The sequence below is a fragment of the Struthio camelus genome, chromosome 19 (genome assembly GCF_040807025.1).
Source record: "Struthio camelus isolate bStrCam1 chromosome 19, bStrCam1.hap1, whole genome shotgun sequence".
In the NCBI taxonomy this organism is placed as follows: Eukaryota; Metazoa; Chordata; class Aves; order Struthioniformes; family Struthionidae; genus Struthio; species Struthio camelus.
The window spans coordinates 3,516,926-3,539,888 of record NC_090960.1 but is presented as its reverse complement, the minus strand read 5'-3'; the positions used below and the strand labels follow the sequence as shown (position 1 = coordinate 3,539,888).

The following is a 22,963-nucleotide window of genomic DNA, read 5'->3' as shown; positions in this document are numbered from 1 at the left end:
TCAAAATGAGGTAGCATAGTTTCTTGGTTTGGTAAGCAAAGCAGCAAAACCTGTTATAAACTACAAATGATTTCTGCAAATAGCTATTTGCATCACCCTTCCTGTGTTGTGGAAGGGTTTAGAAGCACTCTAGGTGAGGTGCAAACCCTGGTCTAAATATAGCATCCAGACTGCATGTGCCCCGCAGGCTTAGAGGAACAAAAATGGTCATTTCACCCTGAAATACTGACTTTTAAGGTTCCACTGAGAGATATCAGTGTCTTATTTAGGAACAACGTTTGAAAACTGAGTCTGCGCAAGAATTCTGAAAGAAAAAAAATTGTTCCTTGCAAGGAGAACCAGGAGACATAGCTGAGAAGAGCTGCAAACTGAGGTGTGAACTCTCAAACCCTCTTGCACTGCAAAGCTCCGAGACATTTTACATCCTGCTTTTCTGCCACAGAGACCCCTCCCCTCTTAGCTCAGGTTTGGATTTGTTCAATTTCTAGTGTTTTCTGACAAGCTAAAATAAAACGTACAAGTACCTTTCTAACCATTATAAAGCTACTTCATGTCTTTGTTATAAGAACTGTCCAGTGTAAATTCAGCTATGATGACATTTGTAAATGATCCAAACCATCAAACACCCCCAAACAAGATCAGAGATGAACTGCTTTTCACATGCTGCCTAGGTGAATTACCTCATCGGTTAATGAGCTATGGCAGATTTGCCACGTGAAGCGCAGGGCGTTTAGATCAGATTATACAAGCTTGGGAAGGGCAAGGAGTCCTGGGCCCCAAATCAGGAATCCTTCAGTTGGAGAGAGCAAATGGACTTCTAGAGTCTCGGATGCTTTTATATGTGAATTTGTCAGTCAAGAAAGCAAGGGACTAAGAAGAGCAGGGGAGAGTGGCAGACTGAGCTCAGGCAGGAGCTGTGCATGACTTCCTACCTACCCACTGACTTCTGGATCTCCAAGTTAGTCCTGACCTACAGCACCCCTCATAATGAAGAAACATGTTTTCTGGGGAGATCACTGTACCTCACAGTGCCTGTTTTCTAATGTGAATCCAATGCTATTTATGTAACGGTATGTTTGCATGAATGTTCATGTCCCACACCTGTGGTATGTGATGCCATTGTGAAGATATATTCATGTGGTCCACGTACCATGCGGTGGCAATGCAAGCCCATGGGCCTTCCAGAGCATGCAGATCCCACTGTGCCTGTGCCTGGGGGCCATGAAACGCACTCTGACAGAGCAGGGTAAAGTCAGCACGTGTTGGATGCTGAATTATGCACTAGAGCCCACAGAGAAAAGCCACACCATGCCAACCGGGGGCACACCTCACACTGAACACACAACAGACCTCCACTTCAGCTTACTCCCTCTTCAGCTGCAGCTGGTCCCCTGTGTCATCTCCTGGTTGCAATACCCCTTGAATTGCCAGAGAAAGGTCCAATGAGACCTTAAACTTTGTCTCTCCATTCTCCTTCCAAAGTCCCTTTAAGTTAGCCTCATTCTTAATAGACCCATTCACAGCTCAGATGACGATTCTCTTTGCTTTCTCTTGTGAAAAGCATGGTAGGTGGAATCCCCCCCTTTTTTATAGATCACATTTCCTACGTGGTTGCCCTTTGTTCACACATCAGAAGTTCTGTCAGGCAACACAAAAGACATGTGGTGAGTAACTAGCTTTCTAAGGAAACTGGAGATGGTGGTGAGGGGAAGGAAGGGGCTAACGTAAATGCAGCAATGAGAATGGTACTGTGAGCACGTCAAGCACAGACTGAATTTCAGCACCTAGTTCCTTCCAGGAAGATTTCAAAGCAGTTTACCAAAAAAAGGTGGAAACTACAGCATGGAGAGACACATGACTTAGTCGCAAGTGCCGTTGCAAGGCAATAGTTAAAGCAATGTCTCCACAGTCCATCGTCCTATTCTGCTAGGGCACAACCACTGAAAATGAGGGGTTTTCTCAGCAGCCACGTGGGAAGAGCTGGGAGCAGGAATGGGCAGCAAGCATTCGTTTCCCGTCACTCTTGGACCTTCCAGGGACAGGAAAGCCAAGGAAAGAAATGGCAAAGAGGAAGGAAAAAAGCAAAACAGAGAAAGACCTTGTGCACCCTGCCTTACAGATGAGACCTGGCTGCTGGGGAGAGAGGATGCAGCTGGGTTAACACCTGACCCAGGACTGAGATATTTTGCTTTCCCTGCTGAGCTGGATAACATTGAGCCCACTTTAATGTCCTCCCCAGGGAACTCTGGTCATCCTCAGCTCAGGTTTTAATGTAGTGGGGAATAATCTTTCCCTCTCTGCAGCATGCTGAAGGCCATGTCCCTTCAACAGAAGATTGGGAATAGTACAGCTAGAAGATTTTGGAGGGCACAGTTGGGAATGTGGAGTGAAGGGGAGAGAAGCGAAGGTAGCGCTGGGAGGAGGCCAGTGACTACCCAGAAATGAGGTGCTCTGGACAGTTGAAAATGAAGAATGGGAGTCGTTGAGAATGAGGTGACAAACTGAGAGCAGGCAGGAGTGACCAGGACCCTGCGTTGAGGGGGACAGCAGGAAGCGGATGACTGGAGGATGATGGTTACACAGGGCAGCTGGCTGCAGGCAGCTGGAGAGAGAAGCCAGAGAAGGGGGAGGCTGTAGCAAAGTCACTGGCTGGGTGGGTGGATGAGGGAAAGTGAAGTGAAAGGAGGAAAAAGAGGAAGGAAAAGGACAAAACTGAGACTACCAGGGAGAACTAGATGAGAGGCTGAAGCAGCACTGAAAGGAAGCACAGGTAGCCCTAGGGGATGCCTGTCTGTTCTGACACAGTTCTGACTTCCAGCAAGGGATGGCCTGGGTTTGGAAGGTCATATTACTGTCAGGAAAATAGCCTTTACTCTTCTTTCATTCACCCCCTTTATCATTGCACCCCATGATTTTAGGTGCATCTCGCTGTTTGGCCCAGAAGGCAGACACAAGTCATCCTTTCCCAAGCTTGGCTGTCGTTATCTTTTCTGCTGCACAACCATGATTTTCTCAATCTATGACTTAGTCCGGTTTTCTTTGGTATACTTTACTGGTAGGAGTTCATCAGTTTCTCACAAAGGAGGCACCCAAAATTTGTTTTAATATTTTGGCCCTGACCTCTTTGTTTTTAACTCTCTCCTTCACTAAAAGGCAACAAATGTTCATTTCCCTTTTGGAAGAACATTAAACCTTTTGAAGGAAAGCACAAGTACTGTTAACAGTTTCCTTATGCAGACAAGAAGCACGCAATGAGAAAGGTTGGCAGGATTTTCATTTACTGAAAACTACTTAACTCCAAGAGGAATTGTAGGAGCTTGGGAGTCTTCTGCATTTCTGAAGATGAGATTCTCAGAGAACTGTGTCAAGCCAGCAAAGATCTCTTGGTTTTAAAACTTGGACTAGAGCTCAAGAATTGCTGGCTTTTGTTTCTATACTAAGACCACTAAGATGTGCTTCTTGGATGATTAGATGAATTTTATGCAACCACATCCTGCTCTCTTTTGATAAATGCTTTTTTTATAAAGATCATGTGGAATAACTCACATGGAATTTATCTCCTTGTGGGCACATCCCCTATATAAGGTGCAAACATTAATACTCATCACAGATTTTGAAGAAGGAGGGTCCTTGCAGTAAACAGGCAGTGACATTTTCTCATGTTAAGCTCAGCTAACAGTTTCCTCATTCATCTCTTCCTTTTTCTTTTTTTAAACTTAAAATTATTGTTAAGAAAAAGCATCAGAGCACTGAGGGAAGAAATCAGTAGGTGCCAAAGTCAAGGAGATGTAATAAAGGGAGATAAAAGAAATGTTTAATGTAACTATTGCATAGGCACTTGCATGTATATATGTGATTTCTGCAATATAGTCTATAAGTGGCCACATCAAGAGGAGCATGACACAGATGTACCATATTCGCAGCTGACCTACGTAACTCGCGTATGCGAGTTTTTCAGTCAGATGTGTCCTTACGTCTTCAGACAACAACCAACATGTCAGTGGGCTGCTATACGAGAGCAGTCTGATTTGACCAATATGTAGGACTAAGACTTCTCTGGATAGATTTGAACGACTGTATCAATAATCAAAGACAACGATCTTTTTGCCTTTAATATTATGGACCAGATCTTCAGTCAGTGTAGGCCTGTGGAGGCAGTGGAGTGCCATGCTGGTATTCGGTGGTGCGTTCGCAGGTTAATTTCTGCTCGTGATGCACAAATGGTAAAACAGAATCAACCGTCCTCAGGGGCGGTTCACACCAAGAGGGGATTTTCAATCCTTGCTTGTCCCTCAGCTTATTATTTCTCTATCCCACACGTAAACGTTTGCCATCCTTAACAAAGTATCCCTAGGAGAACCTTTAAACACTTTAAAGTGCTTTGTTTCTTATTAAGCTACGAGATGATAGAAAGTGCTGCTGGCTCTGTCTGCTTATGACCCCCGCGTGAAACTCGGCACGTTTTTCCAACGTGGTGGCACATCTCTTTGCAGAGGAGCGGACAGGAAGCGCATGCCAAATCGTTCAGAAGGTTGTACAGAAACGATTCTCTTTTTCTACCAAGAACAAAAACTGCTGAGCTGGCAGGCTCCATCCTGCACCCTCTGACCGAGGGCTGAACCCCCCCGCAGCCGCTTGCGCTATCCGCTTCCTGGAAGAGGCGCCGGGCCGGGCCGCCACCATGGCCGAGGCGTGCGTCCCTGCGCCCGCGCACCGGTTTTGGGGGGGGGGGGAAGGCCGGGCCTCAGTTTCCCTCAAGGGAGCACAGACTTCGCCTGCGTTTGCGGCTCTGGCAGCCGTGAGCGGCAGCAGCGTTCAACACGTCTAACCGCCGCCTCCGCCCTCCCGCCATTTCCTGTGAGGGCCGCTCGTGGGCGGGGCTCGCGCCGCGGTCACGTGACAGTCTGGGGGAGCCCTGCGGGTGAAGGGCGGGAAGAGGGGCGTCACGTGACGAAGGCCGCTCGCGGCGGCCGCAGGGCGGCAGCGGCGGCGGCGCCCACAGTCACGTGAGAGGGCGTGCCCGGCGGGAGCGGGGGGGGGAGGTGTCACATGGCGGGGCGGGGCGGCGGACGCGCATGCGCGGGCAGAGAGCGGGCTGCTGCGGGCCGGGCCGGGCTGGGCGGCCGCTCCCCTCGTTGGCAGTGCTCGCTAAGATGGCGGACTTCCTGCCGTCTCGCTCCGTGCTGTCGGGCTGCTTCCCCGGCTGCCTGCTCACCAGCGGCGAGGCCGAGCAGCAGCGCAAGTCCAAGGAGATCGACAAGTGCCTCAACCGCGAGAAGACCTACGTGAAGCGCCTCGTCAAGATCCTGCTGCTGGGGGCGGGCGAGAGCGGCAAGTCCACCTTCCTCAAGCAGATGCGGATCATCCACGGGCAGGACTGGGACCGGGCGGCCCGCGAGGAGTTCCGCGCCACCATCTACAGCAACGTGATCAAGGGTGCGTGAGGGCGGCGGCGCCCGCGGGGACGGGACGGGGCCGGGCCCCGCTGTGGGGTGTGTGTGGGGGGGGGGGTCGCGGCGCCATCCCGCACGGGCAGCGCCTCCCGTTCCCCCCCCTCCCCCCTCCACACACGCACCCGGGGCGGCGGGTGGCCCGGGCCGGGCCCGGCGGAGGAGGGGAGCAGCGGCGCGGCGCGGCGGCCGTTGCCGGTGGAGGGAGGGAGGCCGGCAGCGAGCGGCGGGGGGACGGGCGGAGCGCGCACCTGGCTGCGGGAGGGCGCGGCGCCGGCAACCGGGCTGACACATCCACTCGGAGGAACCCCCCCCCCCCCCCCCCGCGCAGAGCCCCGTTGGGAGCCGCGGTGCCGGGAGCCTGCGCACATGGCTGAGGAGCCGACCGCTGACTTCCCCGCTGTCATCCGCGTTTGCTCCCTCTTCCCTCCATCGCTGCCTTTGCTCGCCTGGCTTTCGAGCTGGACTGTGTCGCGTCCGAGCGAAGCCTTGACTAAGTCGCTCAACATAGCGAAGCGCTGTAAGACCCCCGGCCCCGAGTTTTGGGGAGGGGGGGGGGCTTGGGTATTTTGTGGCCTAAGTCCTGCTGATTCTGAAAGAGAATTGCTTTAGAAAACTATTTATAAACCAAGCCTATTTATAAATAGCAGGGTAGTAGCAATTATGAGCAGGTACATTAACCTTATTATGGTCTATTAATAAAATCAGGTAACTTTTACTCTGTAAAAGCACACAGGCAAGAACTGCAAATCTTACTTTGTAGCTACGTTCCTGCAGTCATAGGTTTTGACAGATGGAAAAGGCAGTGATTCTTGAAAAGATGGTACTGACGATGTTGAACCAGTGTGTTGTTATAGAGCCAGCTGTTAGTACATCTTGATTCCTTATGCCTCTCCCGTGCCTTTATGGTTGCTTGTTCTTTCTTCTGGAGTTTTCTTTTTATTTTTGTTTTTTTCCCTCACCATCATTAAATCTAGTACCAGAATTTATTTCCTTGCATTTGCGTTATCATTGCGTTATCAGCCTTGGCACAACACGATTTTTCTTTTCTTTCTTTCTTCCTTTTTTTTTTCCTTTGAAGTCCTGTGTAAAGCAGGTTTAAAATGTTCAGCTTCTACTAGAGAATATTTACTGTTGCAAAAAAGAAAAAAAAGTGTGACAATGTTTAGGTGATAAGATCCCTTCTGCACTTAAGAAGTAAAGACGTAAAATTTAGAAGTTGTGGTTTTAGTAAATGTTTCCTTCATAGCTCTGAAAATATTAATAGCAGTGGCTACTTTCTGCAAGTAGGTATAAGTAGATACCAAGCTCATTAGAATACAATGACTAGGAAACCTTAAAATAAGGCCTCAGATAGTTAAATATATTCTGAAATGAGCTTTTAGACGTGCTTCATTTGTCTTATTATTCCCGCCAGGTCAGTGTAACAGCCAGAAAATGGTTCTGGGGATCAGAAAAAAAAGTGTAAATATCTGTTAAAGAGTTTTGATAGCACGGATTTACTCACTAAAAGTAGTGCTTCTGCGAGAGTTGTACTGGTACTATGGATATTATGGTCGTGATCAGGGCTGTGTTCTTCTGGTAGCAAATATCTCAGGGGCTACTTGAAAATTTAATGCTTTGAGTCAATTTTGCAGACATTTCATTATTTCTTACTGTGTGGTTAGTCCTATTGAACTCTGACTGCACACGGAGTAAGTGCATTGTTCAAGTCTTTACAAACTTGTAGGCTAGTGAAACAGTAGATGCTGAGAAATTCTAATTGCGATGCTCTTTCATGTTGTTGAAGGTGTGAGAGTCCTCGTAGATGCCAGAGAGAAACTTCATATTCCTTGGGGAGATCCCGCCAACCAGAGCAATGGAGATACGATGATGGCTTTTGATACGCGGTCAGTCACAGTGGTGCAAGGAATGGTGGAGACAGCGGTTTTTTTACAGTACCTTCCAGCTATCAGAGCGCTATGGGCAGATAGTGGTATCCAGCATGCGTATGACAGGCGCAGAGAATTCCAGCTGGTAAGATTTGCCTTTCAGTGTTTTTAGTTGAGCGTGTATGATGTCTTGTATGATGTCTTGTTCCTATATTGCTTTTCAATGAAACGCTGATCAAGCAGCCTCCATGTGAATGTTAAGCGTGTTTGAATGGTTGAGTGTTACACTACGGTATTGTAAACAGATGTGTTTAACTCCTTTTTTCTTTTTTTAAACCAAGAATAATAAAGAGCTCTGACACAGTTGTCCTCGTTTCATGTGTGAGAGAACTGAGACACAGAGTTTTTAATTCCGTAACTAAGCTAGGAGCTGATGGCTAGAAGCTGTGTAGTGTGTTTACCATATGATTATTCTGACCCCTTGTTAAATAGTGTATTGGCATTAAAAAAACATTGGATTACAATAAAGAAAGGCTTAATAGTATTGTGATTTTTAAGAAAAGATATGCATGGGTTAATCAGAAGAATTTAAAAACCACTCCCTTCTCAATTCCAATTTGAGCTATCTTGCAAGCATTCCCTGTGTATACTTCCTGTTTAAATTTAAACGTGTATGTTAATTCTCATGTAATGAGGTTTTTGTTATATTGAAGTTCTCAGCTGAAGATGGAGTACACAGTTCAGTAGTGGAGTTTGAAAGAAAAAAGGAAACACATCTTGATTCTTGAGCTGGAGCTTAAACTGTCCCTTCACTCAATTTATATGTTAATGCTGCAAAAGGAGAGGAAGACTTTGTTACGCTTGCCGTTTATTCATTTGTAGACTTGCACAGTAAATTGCCAATGTTAAAGACCTTTTTAGGGGTGGGGCAGTTTGAGAACCTTAAAATAGATTAAATCTGATGTTCTGTTCTTGCAGAACTATTAAACCTAAGTGGCTTTATGTTTTAACGTCTTAAAAATAACCTTTGTGTTAGTGTGAATCTGAACAACAGGTGATGGTGCCTCCTGTTGAGCTATTATGAACAATTGTGTAATCATACACTGACTTAAATAGGTTGTGTAAATACTTGTTATAAATATGTATTGGCCTAATCCTGGAACTTTTTCCAGAGAATGTAGAATGGGCAAATGCTCGAGTAGCCTATCAACTGCCGGGCCTTGTTCTGTGCTGTGTAAATAAGTTTCTAATAAGACCCGTGGCTCTTTGCATTCGTTTGATGTGACGGTACAGTTGGATGTTAAAGGAATTGTATTAAAACTGAGTTTTGCCTTCAGAAGGATCATAAAGGGGTAATTGTTCTACTAAATTCAAGATCCTCTTCTGGTGCAGATGTGATTTAGGGATGTAATTGTTGTGATGGAGTAATCTGTTTTAAAATCTGTTAAATAAAATTTTGTCTTTTATTAAGCATGTTTAGTGACTTTGGGCTAGATAGCTCCCTTTTCCTTTGCCGCCTCTGTCGTTTTGAGTCTCTGACAAGTAGGTTCTTTCCATAACTGAAGCACGTAGAGTTTCACTTTGAGTAGGGTTTGAAGTATATGTGTTCTTCTGAAATCTATCAGAGAAAACGACTGCTTTCTTTTGTTAGTCCCCAAATCTGTATTGTGCTCTCTGTGAAAATATATCTCTATCACAGTATGCTTTAGGCTGAACTTGAGAATATTTTTAAAAGAACTCTTAATAGTTAAATACTGCCCTAATCTTCAATTTTGCGAATAAGTTGACTGCTTTATTTACACTTGCATTGCTTTATTTCCTAAATCCTTTCAAAATCTCAACCCAAGATATTTATGCCAAGTTGTAAACATTAAAAAAAAAAAATGTTGAATGATGTCATTGTATTGAGTGCAGGCAGTGTGATCAGCGCTAGCCAAGCGTGAAGTCTTGGTTGCTACCCCGGTAAGCTTCCAGTTTAAGTTATGACAGAGCTCAGTGTGGGCGAAGGAATAGCAGAACACTCCTGAAGGAGTACATATTTTTGCCGTATCTGCTGACAGGCTTTGTGGAAACGTGTTCTGAGAACTTAAGTTGTGTAAAAACTGTAGCATAACATGGAAGGAAGACGCAAATCGGTTAAGAAGGGAGGTACAGGCATATCCAAGTCAGTAGGAGGGAGAACAGGGGAAGCTGAAAGAGAAGTGGAGAGTTCAGTACTGTTGAGTGCTGACTCTTGAAGTAAAGATTACAGACTGAAAATTGTTAGTGCTGTAAAATGGGGAGGAGGGGGAAAATATGAACTTATCTACTTCTAGTTCAACTGCATGTGGCAAAAAATGTAATGAAAGGAAAGAATCAGTTGTAGATGAATAAGGTGAGTAGGAGAGAGGGAGGAGTGGAGAAAAAAGCATGTGATTAATAATTTAACTGGAGTTTTCCTAGCTCTTATGTTTGTACTTGTGAAATGTTCATTTACAGGATTGTAAAGGTTGACTGTTTTTGTTGAGATTTGCTTTGAGGCACTGGTGGTTAAGGAAGTGTCCAGTGCTGGCGCAGTGTATTTAGTAACAGTGAGGAAGGTACTTTGTAAGAATGCTTTTATACGCTGTCTCTCACATCAGTGTTAGCTATGAGCTTGCATTTCTTGAATTTGGTGTGAGAGTCGTTGACGGAGAAGCACTTTTGAAGTCATGTCTTAAGAGCTTTCGGCTTCTTTGACAATGGAAAAGAAGGATGAGAGTTACTCAGATGCACCATAAACTTTGAATATATTAAAGGGTTATTCTTGGTAGAGATAATTTTAGGATGGTTTTAGATGTTTGCTACCAACATTTGTTGATCTTGAGATAAATACTTTTTACCCTTCCTGTGAATTGCACTAATTGTTTTTTGTTTTTGTTTTTTTTAATACCATGAACCCTCAATGTGTAGAGGCAGCGATGACACTGTCATCGGTCATTGTACTCTATCAGCATTTACATAGAACTGCCGTTAAAGTAGCCATGAAATACAGTAAGGATGATTGGATGTGCATTTACCTCTGGATCCTGTTTACTTTTGTGACATGCCTGCAAGTGCTAGATCAGATTATAGAAGACAGGAAAAGGCGTGTTCGACTTCAAGTTCTACTGTTAGTTTTGCTGCAGTTTCTCTGTAGCGTTTTGTGTTGCAGAGTAGCATTTTTGGAGAACATTGTTCATTTTACTGTAAGATTTTATTTCCTCTGACATTCTTGTTGGGCTTTTCTGGGTTCTGCCTCTGAATCTTGGTGAGGCTGTATGGTGTACAAGAGAACATTACGTTGCTACTTCTGCTGGAAAGAAGCAACCCTCAAATGGCCACTGCAAAGCATCAGCAAAATGTATTATTTTTCAGGTCCATAGGTAACAGTTCCTCAAAATGTGCCCGACTATACCCTAACGATTCCCAAGAAGATAGATGGTTTGAAGCCAAACTAGGCTGCCAGATGTTGACGTCTTCCTCTTTCTAAAGCGTGGATGCCCATGTTATGAAACAGCTATGAAGTCAATATTCAGCTTCTCTCTCTGAAGTCCACGAACATAGAACCTGAAAGTGATTCATTAACAGTATCTGCATCAGATTTGTGACGTTGAACTTCAGGAGCCTTTCAGCAGCTTGTAGCTTCTGGATTGTGTCAGTTTTACTCTCAATGTTTATCTTCTGTAATGCTCCCCACACCCCTGATTTGCAGGATTAAGATGTCTTCCTCCCTCCCTTTCCCAGATCTTTTCTTACTTCTGGGACTAGGTGTTCAGTTCTGTTATGTTCTGCTTGACGTGCGTAGGTGGCTTTCATATTGAGGCATGCATGAGTGCATAAACTTTTGGCAAAAAGTTTCTCAGACAGATGTCAGAATCTTCTTCGCTAAGGACCTGAGATCCAAATCACTCAGTGTTTCTATAAATGCATGCATTCGCCATTTGGTCATGTATTTGTTTAATTCAGAATTACTGTATTTAGCTACAGTGCTGGGATTACACTGATTATTGCTTAAATTCTGTGTAAAATAACTGCTACTGCTCTGTACTTAAATATGAATTATTTCCCCTCTTTCCCCAATCCATAGGTCTGCCAAACATCAAATAACAGGATGGCATGTGTACGGTGAGCATGACTCGTAAAAACCCTTGGAAAGATTAGAGCTACCAATTACCATCTGCTGGCTTTACTTTTTGCGAAAGTGATTTGTCGAGGATTGTTGCCATAACTGGAAGGAAGAATGCTTTACAAATTTCTGCTTAGAAATGGGTCATTCAAATCTTCAGAAAAGACTCGGTTCTTGAGAACTTGCTAATTTTCCTTCCCTGCAGACAAGATTATGTTGACTTTAAATTCATATTAATAAGACTCCATAAAGGCATTAACACTGGCGTTAAACAACGAGGAGGTTTGAGTTGTTGTTTTTTTTTTTTTTTTTCCTTGGTTTGTGGCCAGAAAGCATTCAATGCATGTGCTAGTGCTTTGGTAATGGTGATTTACCATAATACTTTAATTGATCTGGATTATCTTCAAATGAGCCGTTATGCTAATTTAATGCTAAATGCCAATTTTTCTAGTTTTCCAAATTAAGATTTGATTTTCTATGTCAGCATCTGTGAGTTACTGCACCTTGTAAGTGTCTGCTTTCTGTGATTGCCTTCTTCCCCTTTCCAGTGTTCTTCTCTTCTGGTCTGTTAACTTTTTTCTTTTTAGCTGTAAAATACCGAAGTGTTTGGAGAGCACTGGTCTGGAATTGCCCATTGATGCTGTAATGCAAGCCAGTCTTTTTTCCCTGAGGAACATGGTCTTTTCTGGCCCCCCCCCCCCCCCTTTTTCCCCCAGGAAATACATTCACCCTTACCCCCTGTAGTTTAACTTCAAGTTTACAAGTAAATTTGATGCAGCCTTTGTCTCTGCTTACAAAGTAGAGTGCTCACTGTGGTTGTTAGGCTGCATCTGGCCAATGTAATTGGTGCGATGTCTGTCTGTATGAATGAATTTTTCTTTTCTCCTCTTTTTTTTTTTTTTAACAACTGCTCCAACTGAGTATCTTTTTTAATATTGTTATTAGTTTTAAGTACAGATGTGGCTCTAGATTGAGAGGTCTTTAAATGGGAGCTGTCTTGATGTGGACATGTTATCCCCACACACATGCCAAATAGAAGCATGTTGGGTTGTCTTCTGACCAAGAACACAAGCAACTTTCTGAAGGATTGTGAGCTATGTTTAGCTTGTACAAACATATCTTGTCCATGTGGTCTATGTACAACCTCAGAGGATGGAATCCTTAATTCAAGCGTGATCCAAATATCTGTTTATAGAGAACCACTGCTTTTAAAGTACACACTTCCACAATACAGTGTGGGAGCAGAGTGCTAAGTTCTTATCCACATTTTCTCTTGAACAAGCTGTGCAGTGTTGATCAGCATGTGCCATAGTTTCCTTAAACGCTTTGTTGCAGGAGACTAGAAGGTCATGTCATACTTCTTCCAAAAATCTGGTTTCTGTACCTATGTAAGCTTTGATAAAATGAACAGTAAAAGTAAAATGTAAGTGGCCTTTTGAAGGTGCTGTGTATGTCTGCAACTCCTAAAGAGCTCAGTCAGAGGAAGAGACTTTCTTAGCCTTTCACACGTCTTGAACTGGCTGTAGTTTGTGGTGAACCTGTCCTCAGGAGTGTTTTTTTTTTTTTTTAATTAATGCAAATGGATTAGATGAGCTTTTGCTGCTTTCTGCTGCTTACAATGTAACATGAGATCTTGGCACCAAAAGGTATTCAAGCTGATTTACTTATTGGCTGCTAACTTGCAAGGTACTACATGTTAATACCTGTAGCACTCACTGTCTCTTGCATTGCTTCACACAATTTAAAGGTAGCGATGGCTAGGACTTGTTCTCTGTCTGTCTAGAAATGACTTACTAAATATAAGCCCAATCTACACTACAGAGTTCTAGTGTTCATGGCTGTCAGCACATCTCCATGCTGGTAGAACATGTGGTATGAATGCAGCTGTGATGTTCCATCTATATGAGTAAAATTAATTTTGCACCTTAGGCAAAGAATATGGAGTGATCTTTTCCTATGCAAATAATGGCATCCTTTAGGAATAAGGTGCAGTGCCAGGGGCAGTGTTGGTTTGTGCTGCTGTTCCCTAATTTAAACCTACTGTAATAAGATTTCAGCGTTAGAGGCTGGTTAAGTCTGCTCTTGCTGAGCACATGTTGCACAAGATGTGTTTGGATGTCTTTGTTTTGACAGTTTTATTGATCTGAATTTCAGTTTGAGATGAATGCTATTTAAAAACGTTCCATGTTCATGCTGTAGTTCTTGCACAGAATCAGCAAAGTGGTAGTAAGCTTTAGGCTGTGGTAACTGAGGAAGTTGCTTAAGAAAATGTGAGAAGACATAACTACAGCTGACTGTACTAAACCAGAAAAGCAGTAGAATAGCTGTACTAGTGTTTTATATATAGCATTTTGTCCTAATCCTCCATACTAGTGTTGTGTCTACTAGCTTTTTTTTTTGGTATCTGAGTTTACCACTGATCAGTCCAGAAATAGACAAGGTGCGAAGTTTGCCTTTTTGTCAGAATAGTGAGTTGCATTACAGGCACTGCTGTGAAATCTAGTTGATATCCAGTGTGTTATGGTACCTTGCGTTGCTCTGGAACATGAGGCCTTGGCTTATAGTATGTTAAAGATGACTAAATGGGTCTTAGAAGACAGCATTGGTCAACTCAGTAACTCCAGTCAACAAATGTGCTCCATCCAAAGAAAAATGATAAACTGTCAGTTTCTGAGATTGTTTAATCCGTATTCTCTACAACCAAAATTGTTTCCTAAGGTAAATTTGAAAGGTAACTAAAGAAAATATTTAGAGTCATATGTATGTAGAGACCATGTTAGCAACTGGAGTAAGGTCCAGTATCTTCTCCACTTGCATGTCAGCATTAATGATAAACATTAGGACCTATACATGGAAAAGTTAAGGGATTTTAAATGTAGAAAACACCCAGAGTTCTTTGTCGTCCCAGTAGTTTTGACTTGACAACATAAGCTATAAGAGGCAGTGTGCCACCTTCCACAGCACTTAATTCCCTGTACCATGTATCACGCTTCTCTGTCATGATCATTCATGTCTTAATGTTTTTCCAGTGTTTTTCCAGTCTCCTCAGTTAAAATGACTGGAATGTCACGTGCCTGTGTAATGACTTAATCAAGGAACTGGAGAGTCACCTTCACTCCCTCCTTTTTTGTGTGTTTGTATGTGTAAAAGGTACAGGAAAGCATAATCAAGTAGTCACACGTGAGTTTCTGTATGTTTATCCTTTGTTTAATGATGCCAGATAAATCATTTTTAACAAACTGACTGGAGTCTCAGCAGACCAACTGGAAACACTTCTCACTAGACACATGACATTTTGATCATCTGCTAGTGACCAAAGAGAAGAGGATGCAGAAATTCCAGACAAGGAAATGCAGTGCACTGACACCTGCTGTAATCAGAAGTATTCTACACGGGGTATGCAGGGTGGTGATCTACTAAAAATTTTGCATGTAGATGGTATTTGGACCTTTAACGGTTTTCAGTAGTAAACAGTTGTACAGTTCCCTCTATAGCTTAATTTCCAGTAAGAAATTCTACAAGTGATGTGAAATGTTTGCCTCCTCTTGATTATTGGTCCTGTTCAGGGAGTCTTATTCAAGCTCAAAATGCTGTTAAGTTGAGTGCTTTAGACACAGCTTCTACAACTTCTAAAGACACAAACACTCTTCTAATGATGCGTGTAGATCTTTCTCAAGACTTAGTAATTTTATCCTTGAATCTCATCAGATAGCTTGTAACGAGAGCTGGTATTTTAGTATGTCGCAAATATTTAATTCTGCTGGTTTAGCTCTGTTTGCAAACAGAAGTACCAGAATTTAACTGAAATGGAGTCTGCTAATTGAGTCAATGACTTAGAGGAAGGAACTAAAAAGCATTTGGTCGTCTGGATTTCTCATGAGCCTGAAATGGGAACCAAATGCATGTTATAAAGCTGAATCCTAGGGATACTTTGCTGTGTGTGCGTTGATATCTAGTTATAGGGTTCTACTTCTGAAAGGCTATGGTTAAGTTTATAGAATATGTAATAATAGGCTTTTTAAGCACCTTAAAATTCAATTTGACAAATTGTAGTACTGATATGTTTTTAGGTGCCAAACATGTGTCATGTTTTTAGAAGCCTTTGCCAGTCTTGTACAGCTTGGAAGCAAGTAAAGCTCTGAATGATGGATGGCAGATTTGCAGACTCACTGCTGCTTCAGTGTTGGATTAAATGCAGTTTGAGTTGCAAACATATGAAGTCATGGAGCCAGTGGGTCAGTGCACTGAAAGAAGAGCAAATGTTTATAGTCTAGTTCAGATGTTTTGCACACAAAACAGACTGGAAGTTTATATAGATGCTTTCCAGAGTGTAAATAGTAATTGGGAGGTGGCTGTTTCGTCTTGGTCAGTGCATGCTTTCATATGACTTCTACTACGTCTCCATACGTGCCATGACTTGAAATATCTGTTCCGTCAATGAAATTAGAAAATCTTTTGCAAAGTACCAGTGTCTTTCCTAAAGTAAATTATCTGGAAGAGGGATTTGCAGGGTAAATACTTGTGAGGGAGAGAAGTGGAGAAAAATAAACCTTTGAAGAAAGAAAATGCAGCTGATCTTCTGGACAGCATATCCTAACTTGCTTTCACTGAAGAATTTCTATTCAGGTTCTGGCAAACAGAAGCAGCTTCGCTAGATGTCCTGGCTCTGCAGATTGTGTCCCATACGCTATTTATTGTATTTCTGCACCTGGCTTTGCTCTCTGGGAGAGGCTGCGGCAGGCTTCAGTGTCTGCTTCGTGTTTTGGAGCAGTGATCTTAAAGGTGATGCTCCAGTATAAATGCCATGTATTTCTAGGATTTTTAATTTGGGTGGGAGATTGTCTCAGGCTAAACAGATTCCTGGGTTTTCCTTTTGAATTATACAAGCAGAATATCACTTCATACAACCCAGAACTACCCAGAGCTGCTTAAAATTCTCATTTGTTAATAGAACATGGTGCATTCTGATTTCAAGTAGTCTTCCAGGTTTAGTTGGCCATAGGATAACCGAGTGTCTTGCATGGAAGAAGCTATAGTTCTGTATGGTTTAACTGATTGGAGCAAATTTGAATGGTAAGCAATTTGAAGGCTAGAGCAAAACTGAATTCAGTGCAAGTAGGAGAAAAATCTGATGCTGGAGCTTTGTTTGGAACATCTAGTATGAGAATCGCTTGCACGTGGCTTGACTGACTTCCCCTCTTTCCATTTGCAACTGTTTGAGTATGGCAGCTGTAGCAGATGCTCCTGACTATCCGGCGGTTTCCAGATGCTGCTAGGTAGCTCGGAGTTGGCGTGCTCTGTGCTCCTTCATTTGCTCTCCACAGTTGGAGAATTACGGATTAATTGGATTACACAGTAAATAGGGAATGATAGATTAAAGGGATATTATTGGGTTAAAAGTCCTTCTTAAACTCCTTCACCTTTTGCTGTTAACACCCTTATGCAAGATGAAAACGTCAGTCATGAAATAAACTTAGTGTGACTCCTCCCTTTCTTGGTTCTTTTGTAGCCTCATGTTATTGAGAGCCCTCCACCAAATGGAATCCAGCTCTTCTGAATCCAAATTCTGCTCTGCTACCAAAAGATGTTATAAAAGATTACTTTCTTGGGTCAAGACTTGAACCCTTCTTTTTTAGGACAGATTTGCAGTTTGTCTGGCTGAATGCAAGAAAGGTTTCCCTTCTACACTGTGTGCAGTTGTGATTGCTCTGAAAAAAGCTAGAGACAACTAGAGCTGTACACAGGAAATGCTGAAAAGAGGAAATAGGATAGCTTTGAGCAGAGGTAGGATGCGTTGTGACGCATTTGTGACATGCACTGGGGGAGAATAGGGTTATTTTTTACTCCTCTGTAAACAAATGTCTGTAAGTGAAATGCTCCAGTCTTATTATAAAAGCTGTAATTAATCCCTGTGTCCTTAAGTTTTGCCATTAAGAATGGGCAGGTGAGACTTAAACCAGTCAAACAGTTGAGCTGGAGAGGAGGGTAGGAGATCCTTACACGTCTGATCTTGGCATAAGGTAACTGCACTTCGGCCCGCTGAAGGCTACGCTTCCATTAGTGCCTCCATTGACAGCAGTGCCATTTTAAAGCAATTTGTCCTCCTCCTCAGGGAAGGGAGAGGGAAGGATTAGTTTTAACATGGATCTGTTCACTGATCTGGTTTACCACATGGCAGCAATAAGGCTCATGTTGGCATAAAGGAAGACAACTGTGTTTTGGTGGGAGTGCAACCAGTTTATGTTTATGTTGGTTTTAACATAACTGTGGCCATAATTAACCCTTAGAGACAGGAAACATATTTCTTTCCAGGAAATGCGTTTTGTATTAGCACACTTTCAAATATTTTGACCCAGAATTGCAGTTTGGTATGTAAATGGTACTGTTGCTTACATTGACACTCTTCACTGTAGCAGCCTTTTTTGAAAGGAGTTATTGTATATTCTTATTGTAAACTCCTGAAACATTGTTAAGAAAATCACTGCTTAAACAAACAACAGTATCAAGCGTTAGAGCAGAGGAGTGGCAAATGGGAAACAAGCTATCGTGTCCTGTCCCATCCCCCCCCCCGCCCACCCGCAACCTCAGGAGATACCAAGCAACCTGCTGACCTTCTATTATAAAATAGGAAAAGTATTTGGATATTTTGTTTTATTATTAAACTCAGTTCCTTAAGCAAGTTAGAGCTGTGAGTGGATAAAAGTTTTGTCCTTTTTGTTGACTGGGACATATTTACAAGAGGAAACGCTCATTAGAAAGCACTGGGAGGAGTGAGTGGTGAGAGGAATGAATTTGTAGAAACCTGAAAGTTGAGGAGTCAAGGGTGGGGTTTTTTTTTTTTGTTTGTTTGTTTTAAATCTCAGAATCTGAGGCCAGTGGAAGAAACTGAATCAATTGAAGATCTGGATATAAGACTTGATTTGACTTTTACTGGTGTAACAATCAAGAGAATTTTGAGTTTGAGCTCAGTACCTAATTTGAGGCATGGCCTAACTGTAGTCTGGATCATCTGCCTCTTTCATGTAATGCTCTGAGCATTCCTGGTTTGGGGGTGAGAGGGTTCTAGTGCTCTTGACTGCCTCTCCCACTAAGAAGTCTGCTTTGATTTGACTAAAACGTTCCTCTGTGAATTGCCTCCATGCCTAAAATTTTGAAGGCATCTGGTGAAAGTTTGGTAGCAGCAGTATTGATTCAGAGTCGGTCATCTTTTGAAGTAGCTGTGTGGTGGGCTTCAAGGAAAATGAAAGTTAAAGAATCTTTGTCTTGGATTCTTTAACAAAATTCCCAAATGCGTTTTTACCTGGATTAAACCCCTAATGCCCAAAACTATACATAATGAAGTTGTATACCACAAAGATTATTAGGGTATTGTAGAGATGCAGAATTTTAATGACTCTGGTTATTTCTCCATCTTTTTTCTCCCTTAGGGCTGCTTTTCCTGTGTCATAGATGGTTTACCTTGTATCTCAATCTAGGCATACATAGCACCCTGAAAATGTTGTATTTATCATCTGTCCTTGCTCTAAAGTAGGCTCTTAAAAGGGCTCAACTTTTTTAGGAGATGAAGTCTTTGCCTCTTTTTTCCTAGAAATTTGGGTCAGGTCAGGAAGATAAATGTTTAGTGGTTCCTATAATTCTAATCTACAATTACTAAGTTGTATCTCTTGTTTTCTTTAACTACGTGATTTTACTCTTTCAGATACTTAATATGTCTTGTCAGCTCTGTGTTCCACTGAATTTGCAGGCAAACTTAGATGGTTTGATAGATTGTGCATTCTTTATTTAAAACTTATGATGACTAAATATTTATTTGATGTTTTTTCTCTTTAGTTATTGCTATTGGCAAAAAATGTACCATGCATGCTCCCCTAGAAGAGCTAAAAAAGCCATTTGGCTATGTTAAAGGTTTCCACAAATCATACTCTGATTACTGACAGTGTTTTCATGGAAACCAAATAAATTGGTGCCACTTCCTGGGTTTAAAAGATATGTTCATCTGTTGTGTATTTCATCTAGTCTTTTTTTTTCCCTCCCGAAGTATTTTTGTGGTTGCTTTGCTTTAGGCACTAACTAGCAACATTTTAGACAGTAATCTTTCTCTGTGCTGTGTTCTGTTTATTTAAAAAAAAAAAAAAATCTGTTGGACTTCAGAAGACCACATATGAGCAGTTATAATGCGCTGCTGCCTTACAGGTAAATGACCTACACAAGCTGTAATTTTGTATTTGTAAAAAGAGCACATTACATAAAACTTGAAGATATTTCATTGTGCAGGCATGAGCAAGAGAAGTAAAAATAAATGCAGTATTGTAGGGGAAGCTGTTGTTGTAATGTCTAAGTACCTTGATAAGAATATGATTTAGATGTGTTTTCTTTTAAGTTATAAATCACTGTATGTTCATGATAAAATAACTTGGCTTGACTTTCTTCAGTAGGGATACCAAGACTCCAGGAGGCACATAAGCTGTTTTGAATCAAACCTTTCTGAAAATGGAATACTTGACAGTTATGAATAAAGTTATTTAACAGTCAACTTCCTGTGGTTTACATGCATTTCTGAATCGGGAGGAGGTTGAAGGGCCACAGCTGAGGTGTATACATTCCATTTAAACAAAAAAGCGCATCTTTTACAAGCAAAGTGATTGCTTGAAGTCCAAGATGATAATATGGTTTATTTTAATTCTACATTAAAGGTGAAAAAGCATAATCTTCTAACACCGGAAGATCTTTGAAGCTGATGTGTAAGGCATTCATTTTACTGCATTGGTTTATTGCAGGACTTGTTGCTTCAAGTGTCTGTGTGTCAATGTGCATGCCGGAAATATATTTAAGCCGAGGTTTTACTTTATCATTGATATTCGCATCTTTGGGCCTATGCTTTAATTTCAGTACAAGGAAATGGGCAGTGGTAAGTTCAATGGTATGGTCTGTGCAGTGTAACAAACAAATTATTATTAACCTTAAACCACACTTGAGAGGCTTGCAATTCAGAACTGCTCAACTGTAAAAATGACTTTAAAGAGTTCACCTGCATTTTAAAAAAAAGGGGAGGGGGGAAATAAAAGGCATTCACCTGCAGCTAGGTTAAGACCTGCACATAACCCAACCAGAAGCATGCTATGTTATATAGTATGTGGTCTTTGGTGAATGTTAGCAGCCCTAAGTTCAAGGGGCTGTGCTATATCAGAGTAGTAGCCTTTATATTTAGCTTGGATGAGCTTTTGGGTACCTGTCTGAGAATAGTTGATCCTTACTCTGTGTTTGTAAGTAGATCTCAAAAATAATTGTAAATAGTATGTGTGTATTTTCCCTACTCCTGACTCTTGTAACTTTTTTAACCATAAAGACAAAATCGTAGATCTGATCTTTCTGGCTTCGTGACTTGTTCAAGGACCTCTTGGTAGAAGAGACGTTCTAAGTAAGTTCAGTTTCTCACTGTATGTATGTATTTCTTAATTAGATCTTTAATTGATTTTCTGTCATATGTGCTCACAGAACATGGGTCTGAACACTAAACAGGAATTTACTGCAAAACTAGTGAACTGTTTTAACAGCTGCTGATCTGCAGTTTCTCAAGCTCCTGTCGTATTTGTCGTTGGCGTGGCCCCTTTGTGGCGCACTGGGAGTACGGGTGCAGATCGGCCGCTGTAACAGCGCAGCAGAAGTAAGGCGCAGTCAGCTAACAATGATTACTGTGGCAGGGTGGGGAAAGCCAGTTTCTTTTCTAGTCATCTCAGGTAAACCAAATAACTTAGGGTTAGTCTGAAGGGAGGTTTTATAATGTGACAGCTGTCTGTTGAATGCAGCTGAACGGCCGCTCTCTTCGGTTTACAGAATGTGCGATCTAGTCCTGTATCTAACATTACGAAAAAGGAGGCTGACACAGAAACGGTACTGTCTTCAGTCTTTTTTGGCCTTGGTAGGTTTTTATTGCACAGGACTGTGGTTATATCATCCTCTTATTAAGTTTTAACAACTGCTGGAATTAAGTCTGTCTTGGTGGTGTTAAGTGTTTTTGTTTTGCTCTCTCTCTCTCCCTCTCTCTCTCCCTCTCTCTCTCTCAATATTACATAATACTGAGAAAGGTTTTCCAAAGGTTTACACCTTTAGAAAGGATCAGAAGTCTTGCTTGATTGTTTTGTAATGGTGCCTTTTGGAAGACTATTTTAAATGGGTCAAAACTCTTTAGTTTTGCAGTAGTATGTTCTCATCACGGTCTGTTGGTCATGGTAGTCTGTAATTCAAGAGTGTGCTTGTAGTTAGCAGTGCTTAGCCCACTAACATTGAAATGTCCTGGTCAGATGGAAAATTACCTCTGGTCAAGGCATTGGCTTCTAGCTGTGTAGTGTAGAGGGGTGTCTGGAATAAGAAGGAAGAAGAGATGATGAGTTTGAAGCTCTGCTAAATTCTCAGTGAATGCAAGCTGAAAAAGTCGGTGACTGAACAACTTTTATCCTTAAAGATAATGTTAGGTTGAGTCATGTTGACAAGCACTTGCTTGGTGTGTCATATTAGTTGTCTGAATGGATTTTTGATAAAGCAGCGCTCAGTGAATAACTTGAAGGTGGGGAGGAGAAGGGAAACTGGTACATCACTGCTTTTTGAACTGTATTATGCTTGTAAGTGAATGTCTTTATAGCTTAACCCATTTTCAGTTTCAAAATACCCACCTTGATGTTTATCTGCCATGAAACTTTATACATGACAGCCTAAAAACTTTAGCAGTCTTAATGTGTGTTTTGACTGCTAGTTTGCTGTTAGATGTGTGGGTCTAGAGCGTTAGTGTTGCTGCAGGCTGTGATGTATTTTGCATTCATGTTTTCAGGAAATCCCCTCTTTTGGGAAGCTGCCTCTGGTGTTGTTTTGTGACCTTTGCAGGCTGTGGTTTACTTGTGTGCTAGAATAGCTCAATCCATTGCAGTAGCAGTAAGCTCCCAAGATTTAAAGGAGAGCATTCCAGCACTGCAGAGTTAGTGCTGCTTTAGGGAGTAAACGTTGCTGTAAGTAGTATAAAAAGAGCTGTCTAAGATTAAAATACATACATACACACATACATTCATACTTACAGGCTCTGAGGCCCAGGTATTTTAGAATAAATACCTACAGCTAATGAGTCTGGAATCTGGCTGATTTGTGCACAGTACTGTGTTTTTGTTGACACCTACTAGAATCTACGAAAGAAATTAAGTCCGACCTTAAACCTTATTTTATCTTTAGTATTCAGCTAAAGACAATGGTTTTAGGATCAGAATTCAGGCCTCCTTAATACTATTTCTCCTATTTGGGAAGCTTGAAGCAAAAGTGCTCCCGATAGATTTGTGCATCAAGGTTTTTTGTGTATTTATTTTATGTATAATGGGAATGCTCTTTTCCCTGTGCTTCCTTTACAGGAGTGAGATTAGAATGGATTTCTGAATTACTGAAAAAGATGTAGTCATAAAATACTTAATACAGTCATCACCAACAGTTGCTACTGTGCTCCAAGCAAACTTTAAAATGGTTAGTTTTATTGCCGC

General features: G+C 42.0%; 1 protein-coding gene across 1 annotated transcript in view; it reads left to right on the top strand.

Moving 5' to 3' along the window:
- The first annotated feature begins 5,047 nt into the window (after window positions 1-5,047).
- GNA13 (G protein subunit alpha 13) overlaps window positions 5,048-22,963 on the top strand; it is a 30,160-nt gene continuing 12,244 nt past the window's right edge. Inside the window, exons 1-2 of the mRNA XM_068913485.1 lie at window positions 5,048-5,436; window positions 7,240-7,466. Coding sequence (XP_068769586.1) covers window positions 5,076-5,436; window positions 7,240-7,466 — 588 coding nt within the window. The 5' untranslated portion in view covers window positions 5,048-5,075. The remainder of the gene's footprint in view (window positions 5,437-7,239; window positions 7,467-22,963) is intronic.